Source organism: Protopterus annectens, chromosome 4.part0 (genome assembly GCF_019279795.1).
Source record: "Protopterus annectens isolate FY-2018-M chromosome 4.part0, PAN1.0, whole genome shotgun sequence".
NCBI lineage: Eukaryota > Metazoa > Chordata > Ceratodontiformes > Protopteridae > Protopterus > Protopterus annectens.
The window spans coordinates 1,980,771,139-1,980,789,391 of record NC_056733.1 but is presented as its reverse complement, the minus strand read 5'-3'; the positions used below and the strand labels follow the sequence as shown (position 1 = coordinate 1,980,789,391).

General features: G+C 41.9%; 1 protein-coding gene across 3 annotated transcripts in view; it reads left to right on the top strand.

The window, feature by feature from the left end:
- The window catches only part of FLT4 (fms related receptor tyrosine kinase 4), a 1,292,248-nt gene that overhangs the window by 1,033,728 nt on the left and 240,267 nt on the right, over positions 1 to 18,253 (top strand). For all 3 annotated transcript variants that reach the window (XM_044069598.1, XM_044069597.1, XM_044069599.1), the window contains exons 17-18: positions 2,461 to 2,596; positions 17,088 to 17,192. In XM_044069598.1, coding sequence (XP_043925533.1) covers positions 2,461 to 2,596; positions 17,088 to 17,192 — 241 coding nt within the window. The remainder of the gene's footprint in view (positions 1 to 2,460; positions 2,597 to 17,087; positions 17,193 to 18,253) is intronic.

Sequence of the window (18,253 nt, the reverse complement as noted above, 5' to 3'; positions counted from 1 at the left end):
AGTTTGTCTATGATGCCCAAGTGGGGTATTGTGTCAAAGGCTTTTGCAAGGTCAAGGTAGGCTGTGTGTACTGCCTTACCCTCATCAATGGCCTTAGTGACTGTTTCAAAAAAGTCGACCAAGTTCAAAAGGCAGGATCTGCCTTTGACAAAGCCAAATTGGGTAGGATTCAATGTCTGTAGGTCCCCAATGTCTTTGTTTATGAGTTCCATAATGATCCTCTCCATAGCTTTGCAGACCAGGCTCATCAAGCTTATGGGGCAGTAATTTCCAGGATCCATAGAAGCACCGCCTTTGTGAAGTGGGACCACTGTTGCCGTACGCCACTCTTTGGATACGTATCCTGTAGTAAGGCTAAGATTAAACAGCAGCCTTATATGTGGGTTTAGTTCCTCTTGGAGTTCATGTAGCACACAGCCCGGGACACCGTCCGGTCCCATTGATGCTGTGTTTTTAGCTTTAGAGAGGGCGGCTCTCACCTGGGCATCTGAGATGTTAGGGAGGCTACACTCTGCTGGGATAGTTATTTCTCCTTTTGGGGGGGGAAGGAGAAATTTGCACTGAACCTGTCTGCCAGAATGTTGGCAATGTCAGTGGGTTCAGTGTATTTTGTGTCATTTTGGACTAATTCTGAGCATATCTGGGAGTTTCCACCCAGGTTTCTAACATAGCTAAAGAAGGCCTTGTGATTGTCTTTTGTGTCTTTTGCGATTTTTCTTTCAAAGTTGGCCTTGGATGATTTTATGAGTGATCGTAGTTTTTTGCTAGTACTGATCAGAGATGCCTTCCCTTTTAGGGATTTTGCTCTGTCATGTAGTAGCTTCCTCCTCCTGTTGTAAAGTTTGTTTATGGCTGGGGTCCACCAGACCGGGCGCCTGCCTTTGGGGGAATGGGTCTTGGTTTTATTTGGGATTGCATGATCCATGCATTCTTGAAGGTGCCCGTATAAGGCATTTGTAAAGGATTCAGCAGTGTGGGTTGTGGTTTCCACTGACCCAGGGGCCTTGAAGGATACCACTTCAGTCTTAAAAAGTGTGAAGTTGGCTTTTGAGAAGTTCTTCACTGTGGTCTTTTGTGCGGGGGGGGGGGGGATGTGGATTTCCAGTGAGATTAATTTATGGTCTGATCTTACCAATGAGGGATATACTTCTGGTGTGGAGCATTTTGTCCCCATGTTTGTGATGATCAGGTCTAGTATATTGTCTCCTCTTGTGGGAATGGTGACTAGTTGTTCCATCGCATTTGAGTTTATGAATTCCAGGAACCTTTGGACTAGGGTGTTGGGGCTTGAGTAATGTTCCCAGTCTATGTTTGGGTAGTTGAAGTCTCCCAATATGATGGTATTTGGAGAGACATTCATACTCTCCAGTGTCTTCAGGAAGGCTGTGTGGGGTTCCTGAGTTTGAGTGGGTGGTCTGTAGCATGCTACAAACTGTAAGGCAGTTTTGCCTATGGTTAGTTGCACCTGGATGGTCTCCGATGCTTCGTGCGTTGCCACTAACCTGGAGGTGTGGGTATCTTTGATGAATATGGATACTCCCCTCCTTTTGTGGTTCGGTCCAAGTTTTGGGGCCGGAAAGCATGATATGAGGTAAAACCTGATAGTGCTGGGGTGCTCTCAGGAGCCTTGAACCAGGTTTCGGTCACTGCACAGACATCGATGTTCTCCATACTGAGGAGGGCTTCGAGGGCTTAAACTTTCATATAAAATATTACAAGTGTAGGTTCAGAGCAAACAAAAGGGAAAATGATGCATATAAGGTGAGAAAGCATGTGTAGAGCCATCACTAGTTTGCATTTACTGTAGTTTCAGCTCCTAATATGTGTACTGAAACAAATGTAACAGTGATATGGGTTTACATATTTTTTCATCAGTCTTTCTCTTTTAACATCTTTGTCATGTTTTCATGCCATAGCAGTTTTCGCTCTGGAATGAGATCAGCTATCACAGGCTGAAAGCAATGCATTTGTTACTTACATTCAGCAGTCTAAAGGGTTTCATAGTTCCAGAACTGCTAAGTGCAGGTTTTGCAGGGAGGAATGTTATACGGATCACTTACTTAAAGTTGAAGCCACTTGGCAGTTGTGAATTACAAATTTATGTTGGCCTTGCTTGAAATTTTCTAATTCTGTTTTCATTCAAGCCATTGGCTTGAGGGCAGTAAGAAATTAAATTATTATTTTTTTTTTGCTTAATTGCATTTCTTCCAAATTACAGACTTACAAACTGCTAATTTGTGAGTCACTGTATAGTGTATTTAAATAATGTGCTGCTGTGGCTGTATTTCATAAAGTACAAATAATTCAAAAGTTTGCTTTATTAAAAGTTACTTATCTGTAATCAAATTAAGTTTGATATTTTGTCTTATAGTGAATCGTTTGCTGGGGTTGCAGTTAACCCCACTCATATTGTAAAGTATGTCATGCTTCATAGCATATATTTCTGCATTTTTTTTTCAGTCAAACCATGCTGATATTAAGACAGGATACCTCTCTATAATAATGGACCCAGACGCAGTACCCCTGGAAGATCAGTGTGAATACCTGGCATATGATTCAAGTAGATGGGAGTTCCCCCAAGACAGACTTCAACTAGGTATGTTGTTCTTCCATCAAATGCCAGGAAACTGTCATATTGTTTATATGCTATTTTTATTTAACATACATGCTAAACTACTAGTACAATCATTCGGCACAAATCTTTAATAGATGAGAGTTTTTCTTACATCACTCTTCCAGAATTTTTTTGCCCTCCATTTGTTTTTAACCAGCTGATCATCAAGTGTCTGACTGCACCATTTTTTCCTTAATGTTCCTAGTTCTGTCTCCCAGGTGCTGAGAACACACCATTCATGGGTCAGGAGGGGGGGGGGTAAAACACCCTGCAGTGTCACATATGCTGGCCCTGCATCCTAGCGAGGATTTTTGGTGTGCCCTAACTGGGCAGAGCTAGTACCATCAGACCTATCATTTCATGCAGCGTCAGCAAGCTCTGCACCCCAGATGCTGTAGTTTTAATGACAATCTGCCCCATAATTATGGCACATTCCCATCACTGGGGAAGTGTGTCTTCATCATGAACAGAAATCCCTCCTGAAATGGGTGATCCAGCAAAATTAGTCTTTCCCACCAATCCCTCCCTGGGTTGTCTAGGTCACAGTAAGAACTCCATCTCACTATGTCACTGAGCCAAGTTGCAGATTTTTAATGTGCATAAATTCTGTTTATTTTCATTTTCCTCTATGATATTTTAGTCCTTCAGTCTGTAACCCTTTCAGAATGTTGCTAGGAAGTACAGCTCACAGTTTGTTTATCATTGTTCTCTGCCTTATTCAGTAGCAAAATGCAATCATTCATTTACATCATTGCCATGGTACTTTTAGCGCATACCTGTAGTAGTATGATTTATACGTAACACCAGGTGAGTGTCTCCTGTACTGCTGTCTAAATGCATCTAAGGAGCTAAAGGATTAAAAGAAAGGTTGCTGTTAATACTAAATGTATCTGAAAAATGCTTTCAATGCCTTTAACAGCTAGGTTCATAGGTAGGTACTAGGCTATCTGCCCAAGGGCATTTTTAAGCCTAGCCAGAGTGTGTCGGCTTTTGCCGTCCCATTGATTAATTAACTGAGCCTTTGTCAAGCAGAGCTAATGAAGTGATCCCAGGGGTGTATTTTCTGTTACCCATTAACTCGTCAAGGCTTCTCTTGAAGAGTGTTATTGAGGGACACTGCCTAATGTAGTTAGGAATTTTGTTCCAAAGCATGGGGAGTCTCTCTGACAGGAATCTATCACTCCAGCATGTTCTATTTATTGTTGTGGCGAGGTTTAGCTCACTAGAGCAGGTGTTTCGCAGTGACTTAGATTTCTTTAGGTGGAACATGTCCATCAATTCTGAGTTGGGCATGGCTTTGTAAGTCAGGCAGAGATCACCTCTGAGTAAGCGATATGCCACTGAGTACAGCCAGGGTTTTTTCAGTCGGGCTGCATAGGACATATGTTTGAGGCCAGTAATCCTCTTGGTGAGGTGCTTTTGTGGTCTTTCCAGCTGTTGGAAGTGTCTTGTGAGGTACATCCCAAATAGGGCATTATACTCTATGATGGGTCTGATGAGTGATGAGTAGAGGGGCACTATAACCTCTTTATTTCTAAATGTGAACCCCTTAGTAATTAGATGGGCCACATAGAAGGATTTCCTAACTACTTTGGCAATATGATTGTCAAAGGAGAGATTACTATTTACCTGGGTCCCCAGATCTCTTATTACCTCTTCTGTATTAAGGGGGCTGCTGCCTATGTGGTAATTCGTGGGTGTTTTGTTTTTCCCAAACGGGATGACTATGCATTTTTTGGCATTTAGCTTGAGGCCATGACTTTGACACCAGGTGTCTATCTCAGTAAGGCCTTTTTGAAGGATGTCCGTGTCAGCTGGAGAGTCAATTATGGCTCGCAGTTTGCAGTCATTGGCTAACTTTGTTAGCCATAGTCCTCCTGTGTTTGCCTGTACTTCTGAGAAATATATGCCGAACAGTAGGGGTCCCAGAACCGAGCCTTGCGGGACACCACTTGTGACTGGTTTAGAGTCGGACCTAGAGCCCGCTATTCTTACCGTGTGAGTTCTGTCTGTAAGCCAGCTGGCAACCCATCTTGTGATGTAGGGGTTTATGTTCAGGCTGGTGAGTTTTTCTATACTACCCGAGTGAGGAATGGTGTTGAATGCCTTGGCGGGGTCAAGGTAGGCTGTGTGAACTACCTTCTCCTCATCTATGGCCTTGGTGACTGTGTCGAAGAAGTCAACCAGGTTTAGTAGGCATGATCTGCCCTTAACAAAGCTGAACTGGGTCAGGTCAAGTGTTTGGAGGTTCCCAATGTCTTTGTTAATGAGTTCAATGATGATGCACTCCTTAGCCTTCAGAGTAGGCTAGTCAGGCTTATGGGGAGATAGTTACCAGGGTCAGTTGTGGCCCCTCCTTTGTGGAGCGGAATAACCGTTGCTGTGCACCATTCTATGGGCACGTAGCCTGTGGAGAGGCTGAGGTTGAACAGTGTGTTTAGGTGAGGGGTTAGTTTGTTCTGTAGTTTGTGCAAGACGCAGCCTGGGACACCATCTGGCCCCATTGATGCTGTGTTTTTGGCTTTTGAAAGGGCTGTTTTCACCTGTACTTCTGTGATTTCTGGGACACTACACTTTTCTGGTATTGTTGTGGGCCCTTTTGAAGGTGAGAGGGAGGTGAAGTTTGCACTGAATCTATCTGCCAGGATGTTGTCAATATCAGTAGGTTCAGTATATTTTTTGCTATTTTGCACTAGCTCAGAGCATATCTGCGAGTTGCCACTTAGATTCTTGACATAGCTAAAAAAGGCTTTGTGGTTATCTTTCAAATCCTTGGCTATTTTTCTTTTGAAGTTAGCCTTGGATGATTTTATGAGGGACCTTAGTTTCTTACTGATACTGATTAGGGATGTCTTTCCTTCTTGGGATTTGCTTTTTTTCTGAACTAGTTTCCTCCTTCTGTTGTATAACCTGTTTATGGCAGGGGTCCACCAGACTGGTTTCCTTCTCTTAGGGGAGTGAGTCTTGGTCTTGCTAGGGATGGCATGATCCATGCATCCTTGTAGGTGCTTATAGAGTGCAATTGTAAAGGATTCTGCATCTTGGGCAGTGTTATCCTTTAGCGTTGGGGCTGTGAAACTTGCCACCTCTGCCTTAAGTAAGGTGAAGTTTGCTTTAGAAAAGTTTTTCACTGTGGTTTCCTTGGTTGGGGGTGGTAGTGGGGTGTGGACATCCTTAGTTTATGGTCTGATCTAACCAGTGACGGGTTGACCTCCGGTACGGAACACCTGTCGCCCATGTTGGTGATGACCAGGTCCAATATGTTGTGGCCTCTGGTAGGGGAGTTTACCAGCTGATCCAGGGCATTTGAGCTGATAAATTCCAGGAAGCGCTGAGCCTGGGAGTTTGTACTCAAGTAGTTTTCCCAGTTAATGTTAGGGTAATTGAAATCGCCCAGTATCAGGGTGTTCAGTAGGACCTTCATGTTTTCCAGTGTCTCCAGAAAGACAGAGTGGTGGTCCTGGGTCATGGAGGGTGATCTGTAGCAGGCCACAATTTGCATTGCAGATTTGCCCGATGTTAGTTGCACATGGATGATCTCAGAGATATCATGCTGCGCCACTAACCTGGAGGTGTGAGTATCCTTGATGAATATGGATACACCCCCTCCTTTTGTGTTTCGGTCCGTGCTCTGTGTTCGAAATGTGTGGTATGAGTTGTAGCCCAGTAGTGCTGGAGTGCTCTCTGGAGCCTTGAACCAGGTTTCAGTTACTGCACAGATGTCGACGTTCTCCATACTTAGTTGTGCTTCTAGCGCATGCATTTTGAGATTTAAACTCCTGGCGTTGAGTAGCATAATCCTCATTTTTTTTACTTGTGCTGTTTACGGAGGTGGGTTTGACTTTTGAGCCTTGCCTAAAAAAGGCACTATGGGGGCAGCAAGAGCCTTGGCCAGTATTCGAAAGCCAAGGGGTGACAGGTGCAAGCCTTTTAACTCTTGTCACCCCAATCCTGCTGTGCATAAGCAAAAAGGCTGCTAAATGAGTGAACTATCATCATCACCTTTGGAGGTAAAGACCAGACTAATTCTCTCTCTCCAGACTCTTGTCTTCTAACTGTAACACAAAACAATAACTATCATGTTTCTTGAATTTAGCAATTAGCTCCTCTAGTAAATGGCATCAACCATTTTCTGAAGTTATACCTATTGTCACACTTCAGTTTAAACTCCATTTCTATGTCTATTGTCACAGTATCACCATTTAATACATTTCAAGGCTGCGATTTCTTTCCATTAAAAACATATTTTCTTCTTGTCCGATTACAGAAACATCTTACAATTTGTACACAATGTCCTCTCCTTCCCCATCCTTCCTTACAAATTTTAATTCCTTAATATTCTTATTACTCCATGTTGAGTTTGCCACATTTCCTTCTGCCTTTCATGAATAACCTCACCAACTTGATTAAATGTTATATAGATTAAATGTCTTGCATTCCGTTATAATTTCAGCAGCCTGTATCTGAAATTTCTCTGTCACCTCAGTCTCATAATAGTATATGACCCTCAGAATTGCTTATCATACTCCAAAAGGAGTCTAAATACAGCCCTGTACAAAGGCAGAACCACTTCTTTCTCCACAGAACCGAATCCTTAGAAATAACACTATGGACTGAACTACCAGTGCAGAGCTTCCTATACCCATATTTTTAAATCTTAATATCTTCCCACCATTTTTATTGCCACAGCTTACCAGTTCTACTATAACAGCTCACTTTAAGAAGAACAATCTCTTGAATTAACTGTTTTGCAGAAGGAGCTATACCCTCTGCATCCCCTTTATGAGAACTCTACCCCTTTACCACTAATCTCTAATTGTACTACCCCCCTCCCCAGGTCATATCCATCCATCCATTCATCCATAACCTTTTTCCCATTTCTACACATAGAGCTGGGGTGTCACTTCAACAGTGACAATCAACTAGAGCCAAGGTTTGTACCACCGGGTGACTAGTGCTGCCACAGCTGTTCTGCTATGCACATACCTATGGCCAATTTGGGTTCCTATCGCATGATTAAAAATTGTAAATGACAAACGTGTATTGAGTGAACCCGATTGGTCGAAACGTCGAAATGTTGCGTGCGTAATACAGAAATTGCAGTAGGGAATATTTTCCTTTTACTTCAATGCAGTGTGATCTCGGAGTAGGAATATTTAAGTAGCAGGGGTGTGGGGGGCACAACCCCCAACATGGGGGGTGCAGGGGGGCTTGCCCCCCTGCCTACAGCGTTTAGGTAAGTATAGTTTTTTATTTTTTTTTTTTATTATATTTTCGAAATTTCAATCATCGCTCATATGGTGTCGACCATATGGTGTTCGATATTTGAAACTTTTGAAAATATAATATAGATCCGGCCAATTTAGAGAGTGCAATCCACCTATTGCATGTCTTTGGAATGGAAAGGACCCTCGCAAACATAGGTAGGACATGCAGACTCTGCACAGAAGGCACCCCAGCTGAGAATCGATCCAGATTACCTCTGGAGCTACAGTCACTATGGACCAGGAGTTATAACTCATATACCTAAGGCTAAGGCTAAATGATGAATATATTCATATTTCCTTTTTATATTAAATTTAATCTACTTTATAGTGTTACATCCTGTTATATTTATGCATTTTAGAAATAAGTTTCATGTGTTATCACTGTGCAAAGCTTACATGATAGAAACGTACATGTGCTTAAACATGTATACTCAAATAAGTAGTTTTGTACAATTAAAGCCATCCAGTTTGTATTTAGAGGTGTTGGGGTTTGTGATATTGTAGTGGAACCTGTTCAATGACCTCATATTTCTGAAACAGGCTATTTTACTCCGATTACTTCCAGCATGTATTCTGAAGAGGAAGACTGTTTAATGTTTGCTGCAGCGTATGACCACTTATTTGCATAAAACTCATCTGTGCTCAAAGTTCACAGTGCCATAACAACCCATTCCATTTAGCGCCACTCATTAATTTTCAAGGATTCCTGATATTGCAGAAACTCTGACCTCTGTTGTAAAGCATTTATCTGATTGGCCAGAGGGTTTAACTCTGTAAAAGTCTTTCATCCTGCTGGTATAAAAAGCGATGCACAAACATGGTTCCCTGAACTTGCATATAAGCAAACATCTCCAACTTAAAACCCTCTATAGGAAATGCTCTCTGTAGTCTCCCACTGTTCACAACTACTCGAATAGCTGCCAATTTGTGTGGAGAGTGGTACCACTGCAGGTCATCTAATAGTATACTACTAAACACTCTCACTTTGACCTTTAAGTGACTCTCCCTTACTCCTTCCCATGTAGAAACTGTTTTTCTTTGCCTTACATAGCATAGGGTAGATTCAGACTTGCTGACTCATCTGAGTTGGGGATTGCTGGAGAAAGGCTCAGTTTGGGGCTTTCCAATTGGTAGTTGTGTTAAAAACTGTTTAAATGCACTTGTATATAAGCCTTGTTTATCACGGCTTTGCGCTCAGTTTACCAGAGCTGCTCAATGTTTGGCAACTTTAGTCAGAGGTCTGGAATGCATCTGCATTGAAATCCAAGGCATGCACTGAAAAAAAACTAAAAAATAAGTATATTTTAAGCCAGCACTGCACTTTGTTAACTGTATTTAATTGAATTACTGCATCATTTTATCTGTTTGTGACGCTTTTTCCTCTGTACTTTGAAATTATGTTTCATTGCTTTATATAGCATAGGCTAGATTCAGACCTGCTGAATCTAGACTGTTTGGTATCACTGTGCTCTTAAACCAGCCATCTTACATTAACTGGACCTCCCTGCACCCTTGTGGCAAAAGTGTGTAGCTCAGGAACCATGTGAGTTGGAGTTTGGGGCATTCCTTTTGGTAGTTGTGTTAAAAACTGTTTAAATTCGCCCGTATTTAATCCTCTAGTAACAGGGTTTAGCAGTGCCCTGCTTAGATGCAAACACCTGGGAACATCATTTTTCACTAAAGACCTTCTAGTAGAACCTCACAAACTTCCCTGCTGAGTAAAGGGCGTTCTTACACTTATCATCCACTTATCAGTAAGAAGCTAAGATCCCTTATAAAATCCTCCAAAGCTAGTTCCGAAAATAAAATTGTCAAAGATTACAAAGACAGTCACAAGGCATTCTATAGTTATGTCAAGAATCTAAATGGCAATGCTCAGATCTGCTCTGAGCTACAACAGAATGGCATTAAATATCTTGATCCCAAGGATATTGCCAATATCCTGCCAGATCGATGTAATGCCAACTTCACCCCACTCTCATCCCCTAAAGGGCCCATCTCAATACCAAAAGGTTGCCAAATTCCGGTAATCACGGCCGCACAGGTAGAAACTGCACTCTCTAAAGCTATGAATACAGCATCATGGGACCAGATGACATCCCGGGCTGTGTACTACATGAGCTACAAAATGAACTGGCACCTCACCTAAGTGTCATGTTTAATCATAGCCTCACCTCAGGCTTCGTGCCCACTGAGTGGTGCACAGCTACAGTTATCCCACTCCACAAGAGGGGATCCACCTTGGATCCCAGGAACTACTTTCCCATCAGTATGATGAGCCTGATCTGCAAGGGCATGGAACGCATATTCATGGAACTTATAAACAAAGACATTGGCAACCTTCAAACACTGGACCCCACCCAGTTTGGGTTCGTGAAGGGACATTCTTGTTTCCTGAACCTGATTGACTTCTTATCAATCTCCAGAGCTGTGGATGAGGGTAAGGCAGTCCACACAGCCTATCTGGACCTTGCAAAGGCCTTCAACACCACCCCCCATTCTGGAATCATAGATAAACATACTAAGCTGGGCATAAATCCCTACGTCACTTGATGGGTTGCCAACTGGCTTACTGACAGAACCCAGACTGTAAAAGTAGAAGACTCCAAATCCAGCTCCAGACAAGTAACAAGTGGAGTACCTCAGGGTTCAGTCCTGGGACCGCTCTTGTTTGGCATCTACTTCTCTGAAGTACAGGCCAACACTAAGGGACTCTGGCTAACAAAGTTTGCAGATGACTGCAAACTGGGAACCATTATTGAATCCCCAAATGATGTGGATATTCTACAAAAGGGCCTTACAGAAACAGATGTTTGGTGTCAGAGCCATGGGCTCAAGCTTAATACCAAGAAATGTACAGTTATCCCCTTTGGAAAAAAACATGTACCCATGAATTACCACATGGGTGGCAGTACACTAAACACTGAAAGTGTGATGAGAGACTTAGGGACACAGGTGGCCAGTGGTCTCACCTTCGATAACCACATCATCACAACAGTCAAGAAATCCTTCTATGTGGCACACCTCATCACTATGGGCTTTTCATCCAGAAAAAAAATAGGTCACTGTCCCACTGTACTCATCCCTCAACAGACCTATTATAGAGTACAATGCCCCATTTGGTATGTACCTCACAAGACATCTGCAACAGCTGGAAAGGCTGCAGAAATACCTCACTAAAAGAATTACAGACATAAAGCAGATGCCCTATGCTGACCATCTAAAAAAAACTCCAGCTATATTCTGTGGCATATCGTCTACTCAGAGGCAATGTCTGCTTAACATACAAGGCCATGTCAAACCCTGAGCTGTTGGACATGTTACACTTAAAGAATTTCCAATCCCTCAGAGCCGCACACTCCTGGGATCTAAGCCTTGTCATCACAATGAACAAAACATGCTGGAGGGATAGGTTCCTGACCCAGAGACTGCCCATACTCTGGAATAGACTGCCCATACATGTCAAGCAGAGCACCTCCTTGGCCCTCTTCAAAAGGAACCTTGACGATTGGATGGGAGATAGGAAATTCACCCTGGGGATCACGTCAGTCACCCTGCTAGACAGTGGTCCAGGGAAGTAAATATTGTGGGAAGACATATCCAGGGAATTGTGATGGCTAGGCTTGTATAGGCCCTTGGGCCGATAGCCTAGTACTAACCTATGAACCTACTATACACCCACTATCTTTGTTACTCCAAGTCAAATTAGCCCACTAGTTAACCCAAAGTCCTAAGTCCAGCTAGCCCACTTCCATCCCAAATACCACATCCAGAAAACTCCTGCCACAATGGATGGTCAGATTCCCATCATTTCTCCTGCCAGCTTGATTGATATGGACATCTTGAGGCAATGTAGTAATTGTTTCATGTATACTGACAACCATTTACTCCTAAAGCAAACTAAAACCCTATGTGAGAGATGCAAATACACTGTGGAATTGGAGTCAATTCTCTCATGTAAAAACAAACTAGACATCAAACAGGTTATCAGCACACACTCTTCACCTGTCACGCAAACCTCATCTCTCACACAAAATAAGGTCATGACACATAAACTCACATATGTGGAGGTACTTATTAAAAGCCTACCAAAAGAACATAGACCTCCCAAACTCACACCACCCACACTAACCACTAAGCAAAAAGAAACCATTTCACTCACCCGTGTCTCAACAAATAGTACCTAAGGCAAAACACATCAAATGTATTGTTCATAGGCAACTCCATAATGAGACACACAGATGTCCTCCTCATCAGACTGGACAAGGAGAAGGTCACAGTTAACTGTCTATCAGGTGCCAGGATCCAACAAATCATGCATGCACTCAAGTCACTCAACAGCATATACTGTTATGACTCTGTCATAGTCCATGTTGGACTGAATGACTTGAGATGTGCCTCTCTGGACTATATTAAGAGAGACATGATGGAACTCTCTGATTATGTGTCCCATATAGGTTTGTTCCTAGCCCTAAGCAGAATCCTGCCCTCATCCAGGATGATGTCACAATATAAACAAAAAAAATGACTGACTTCAACAATTGGCTTAGTTTCTGGTGTCAGTCTAGGGGGATCCAGTATCTGTCTCCCTGGGAAGATATGGTAGACAGATATCACTACTTTGCTAGAGATGGCCACTTGTCCCCCCTAGGCTTTTGTATACTGGCAAAGGCCCTTGCCTCCCCCATAGTGCCTTTCCTAGGCAATGTCAAAACAGTAAATTTTCCAATTTAACAAAATCTAATCAAGACAAACTCAGGGTCGTGTTGCTTAATGCTAAGAGTTTAAACAAGAAACTGCATTCCCTGGAAGCACTCCTCACCTTGAAGGATGCTGATGTCTGTGCAGTTACCAAGACATGGTTCAAAGCCGCTGACAGCACCTCAGCCATGCAAGGCTACAATGCCTTCCACACATTCAGACCTCAAAATGAGTGTGAAGGAACCAAAGGTGGAGGTACTGTATATCCATCTTCATTAAAACCAAATACAATTTGAGACTGGTCAAACAGCGTTACTCTCTCAAATTACTCCATGTCCAGTTAACTGTTGGGAAAGGACCATACCACATCATTGCCAACTATAGATCCCCCACCATGAACCAGAATAAGCACAACACCTACCTCAGTTTACTGGAATCCCTTGCCATACAGCCCAACACCTTAGTCATGGGAGAATTCAACTATCCTTCCATAGACTGGGGGACATACATGAGTAAAAACACACTCACCCAGAAGATCCTGGACTTTGTTAACACAAATACTCTGGAACAGATAGTCTGCACTCCCACTAGGGCCTTTAATGTTCTGGACATAGTACTCACCAACATGGGGGGGGGGTCACTGTACTCCCCATGTGTGATGCCCTCCTTGGTTAGGTCAGGCCACAAATCAGTGTTATTTGAAGTAACTACTGGAAATGACACCCTTACAGAAACACAAATTATAAAAATAACTTAACCAAAGCTAACTACAGCCTGCTAAGTGATGGTTTAAAAAGCTTCATGCCACCAGCAATATCAGACATCAATGATCACTATGCATAAGTGTATGCAAATGCACTGTACAAACACTTAAGTCACTGCATAAACACTGCTGTACCTGACTGGATCAAAACCAGGTCTTCCTGTAAAGACAATCCTCTGTGGTGGACTTCATGTTTAACTAGATTATATAACAAGAGGAACAAATTGTTGTCCTAAAGCAAGAGGGATATCACTCTGCAGAGGAAGAGTTCCCTTCTAAGCCTTAACAAGAATATCAGAAATCTTGTGGTCTTCTAAAGCAAATTACAAAACTAAAGTCACATCCCTGGCCAAGGATACTCATAAGGCATTCTTTAACTACATCCAAGGTCTAAAAGGGAATCCCCAGCTCTATGCCAAACTGGTTGCAGTTGAGATCACTCACTCACTGGAAGATATTGCCAACCTGCTAGTTGACAGATTCAGTGCAAACTTCACCACCCTATTCATACCAACCATATCCCAAAGCATACCTGACCCCAGCTCTCTGCCTAGTATCTCTAGTGAACAGGTCATCTCTGTGCTCGCCAAGGCCAAAAACATGGCCTCAATGAGACCAGATAATATCCCAGGTTGTCTACTAAACAATGTAAAGCAAAACCTAGGGGACCCACTCGTCATTCTCTGTAATCATAGCCTGAGAACTGGCTATGTTCCTGCAGAATGGAGAACAGCAACATTCCCCTGCACAAAGGGGGGGCCATCAACTGACCCTGGAAACTACAGACACATAAATCTAACCATTCCCATCTGCAAGGCCATGGAAAGAATTATCATGAACCTTGTCAACAAGTACATAGGCAACCTCCAAACACTGGACCCAATGCTTATTAAACCTGGTAGACATCTTTGAGAATGTCATCAAAGCCATGGACGAAGGTAAAACAGTGTACACAGCCTATCTCAACCTTGCCAATGCTTTTGACACAATCCACCCTGGCATCATTGAGAAACTCTGCCAGCTGGGGATTAATCCTTTCATTACTAGATGGGTAGCCAATTGTCTCTCTGGCAGAACACATTCTGTCAAAATGTGTGACTCCACCTCCACTAGTAGGTTCATCACCAGTGAAGTACCACAGGGGTCTGTGCTGGGCCCCTTATTGTTTGGCATCTTTTTCTCAGAAGTCTAGGCCAAAGTAGATGGCCTCCGGCTCATCTAGTTCATTGATGATTGAAAACTGGGAGCAATCATTGAGTCCCCGAACAATGTCAACATATTACAAGAAGGGATAACACAAATTAATGATTGGTGCCAATGCAATGGTCCAAAACTAAATGCAAAAAAAAATGTATTAATATTCTCTTTGGCAAAACAGAATTCCCTACAAATTAAAATATTGACAGCACCCCCTGAATTTCAACCTAATGGTGTGAGGCTTGGGAACACAGGTTGATAGCAATCTGAACTTTGACCACCAAGTTTCCACAGTGGTAATGAAAGCCTTCTATATAGCACATCTCATAAGCAAGGGCATAGCATCCATGTCAAGGGATGTTACAACTCCACTGTACTCAACCCTCATCAACCCTCATCAGGTGTCTAGTAGAGTATAATGCATCCTTTTGCATGTACCTCACCAGACACATGCAGCAGCTGGAGAGACCTTAGAGGTTTCTCACTAAGAAAATACAAGGATTCCAAACCATGATCTATGTGGACAGGCTGAAATCCCTGTCTCTTTACTTTGTATCTTATAAGCTGCTGAGAGGTGACTTGTTCCTACCCTATAGGGCAATCTGCAATCCTGCCCTAATGGAAATGCTGTACATCCGCAAGTCAAATGGCACAAGAGTTACTCGCTCTAGGGATCTCAACCTAGCCTGTGGCATTAACAGAACATGCTGGAGAGACAGATATGTCTCCCAGACACTGATGCTTCTCTGGAATAGACTTCCTATTTACGTAAATCTCACTGACCGTATTCAAACACAACCTAGAAAATTGGATGGGAGACCGCAAATTCGTCCCCGAGGTGGCACCCATGTCCCTTATGGATAGGGGTAGCCAGTATTGATCACAGACACACTCTGTTCATAAATTCATCCTGCAAACTACCAAAAAGAACAAATGGTGATACCTGGAGTTAACATGGCTAGGCTTGTAAAGACTCTAGGACCTAGTAATTTATTATGAACCTATTTGCTTCCTGCAAGCTACCACTATTCGAATTTATGCATCGAAAATGAACATTTTTGAATAATAGTAAACTCGAAAACAAGGGTGTATTGTCGAAAATGTCGCTTGTGACATTTACGGCGATACACAGCACGCCCACCCTTCCCATAATCACCTACCTACCTAACCGAACACACAGTTATGCAGGGGGGCTGTGCCCCCCACACACCCCCTAACTTAATATTCCAACTCCGAGATCGCACTACAGTGAGGAAAGGGATGCATTTCCCTAACCGCACTGTACCGCGATCCCCTCCCATGACCAAAAGTTAGAATTGCGAATGCACAGTTCATTCGCAATGCAAACCTTCGCTCATGTCACCTGCCGTAATATGAAGTATTCGAACATCTGATGTTCGAATACTTCATAGCCGTGCAAATGCACGTCAACATAATGATAGAAAACCCATTCCCACAGCTTGCTTTTCCCCTCAGTGTGCTGCAAGTCCCCTAACTCGGCTTCAGTATACCCCAAGCTCATTATAATCCACTCCCCTAAAATACTATAATATATTTTTCTTGTTCTTACTCTTGCCCCAATTATAAACTGCACAATGGCAGAATCACTAGTTTTTAATGATGTCTTTACTCAGATGTCATGGATGTAGCAGTGCATATACCATATACACCACAGTGTGCACTTTTTAAAATTATCTTCTTACTTTCTGCATTTTTAATTTCACATATTTATCACACCTGGTGGCCATATATTTGGATAAATGGCTCTTTCTTTGGACTACCTGAATAGCTATATGGATGTTTTTCACTTAAATCTATACTTTATGGGTTTGCAAAGGGCTGTATTTTTTGTATGTTTTGGCTCTTTCTTGGCTCCCTGCAGCTGACCATCAGATACACTATGGCCTCTCCTCCTCCATAAAACCTGACTGGCCACCCCCTGACTAACACCAATACATTTCACCACACTGTACCACTCAGTAACATCCCATGGTGGGTCATGCAATGGATAGATGTGCTGTCCTATCCCTCACTTCTGCAAGGGGCTGACACCATGTGGTTGTTTTCCCAACCACCAGAATTAAATGTGTCCCAAGCATATGCTCTCCAACCCAAAGATGGGTACACCTATTCTGCATATCTGAGCTATCAAGCATCCAAGCTGCAATTCGAACTTCACTTTAATAGGCTGCTTTCTGTCAAGGGTACAACAAACTTAACAAAAACTTCTTTCCACATCTTTTTTTGGCTATACCAGATGGTGAAGGAGAATATTGACATCTCTAACCACTGCAAGCTATGGGTAAGTTGTACATATTCAGTGTCTTGGGCAGTGCATAGCACTGTTATAATAAACATATATAGCATTAAGCAACCAGTTAAAATACTACTGTGATCTGTGAATCAATAATGTGGAGGTTTTCATAATTTAGCAAAGAATGACATTAAAATATTTTTTTCACCAAAGGACAGATAAGCAGACATTTTTATTCTTAAAGATGGCACACATTTTCTAAAAATTTCTTTTATTTGAATCCTATTTTAGGTAAAGTATTAGGCCATGGAGCATTTGGGAAAGTGGTAGAAGCCTCAGCATTTGGAATTACAAAAAGCAACACCTGTGAAACCGTAGCAGTGAAAATGTTGAAAGGTATGTGGTCCATGAATAATATCACAAGGAGAACTCAGTCATTGACATCACGTTAGAAAATGATTTATGCAGACAGCCACCACTAAAAAAATACTGATTTGTCAAAATCTCAGTAATTTTGCTGGTTAGTGCTCTTTCACTGAAGAATGCCTGAATTGTGTTTGTGAATGTCAATCAGATTACTCACACTTTTAGACTCACTTTTAGACTCAGCCCAGCAGCTAGAATTTCACTCACTACGTATTTCTGTTATCCTTCTGTAAATAGTTCATAAAGTGTGTCAGAAAATTTAACATGAAAGTGGCTGTACTAGACCTGTATAAAACGTGTTTACTGATATATTGCATCCAGGACATAACAGTACATTCTAAAATCATTATACTTAATAAAATGGCACATAATTTATCCCGTGCAAAATGTTTATTTATTTTATTTTACATTTGTTAACTGGGATAGTCCACTGGACACATGTCGATTTTCAGTGGAGGCCCAGGGAGAAAAGCTCCACACACATCATTAACAAATAATAACAAATATAAAAGTACAAAGTTTGAACAGAAAAGAAAATACATGCAAAATGCAAAAAAAAAAAAAAAATACATACATACAAAATGCAGAGAGTCTTAATTAGTAGTCTGTACATATGTAGGAGACACAATTAGTGAGACATATGTAATACAAGAATAGAGTCACTAGTCAAAATGAAATAAAAAACATTAAGATCATTGCTGGAGAGACATGCAGAACAGCTTCATCAAGCTTGTAAGAGTCAAACCCATAACATCAATCTATTTTTATTATATTGTATGTAATTATACAGTCATTAAATATAGTCCTTACCATTCATCTTGGGTGTATAAATAGGGTCTATATTAAATCAGCGAATGCTTAAAAAGCAAACGCTGATTTATTGACCCTATGTAAGCGAAAGTTTACAATCCCGAACACTTAGAACAGCAATTTTTTTCCTAGGGAAAAACAAATAGCTGTTCCAAAAAAGAAAAAAAAACTTATATAATAGGGAACCTATAAATAGAAAGGTAGAGAAGGGTCCAGCACAG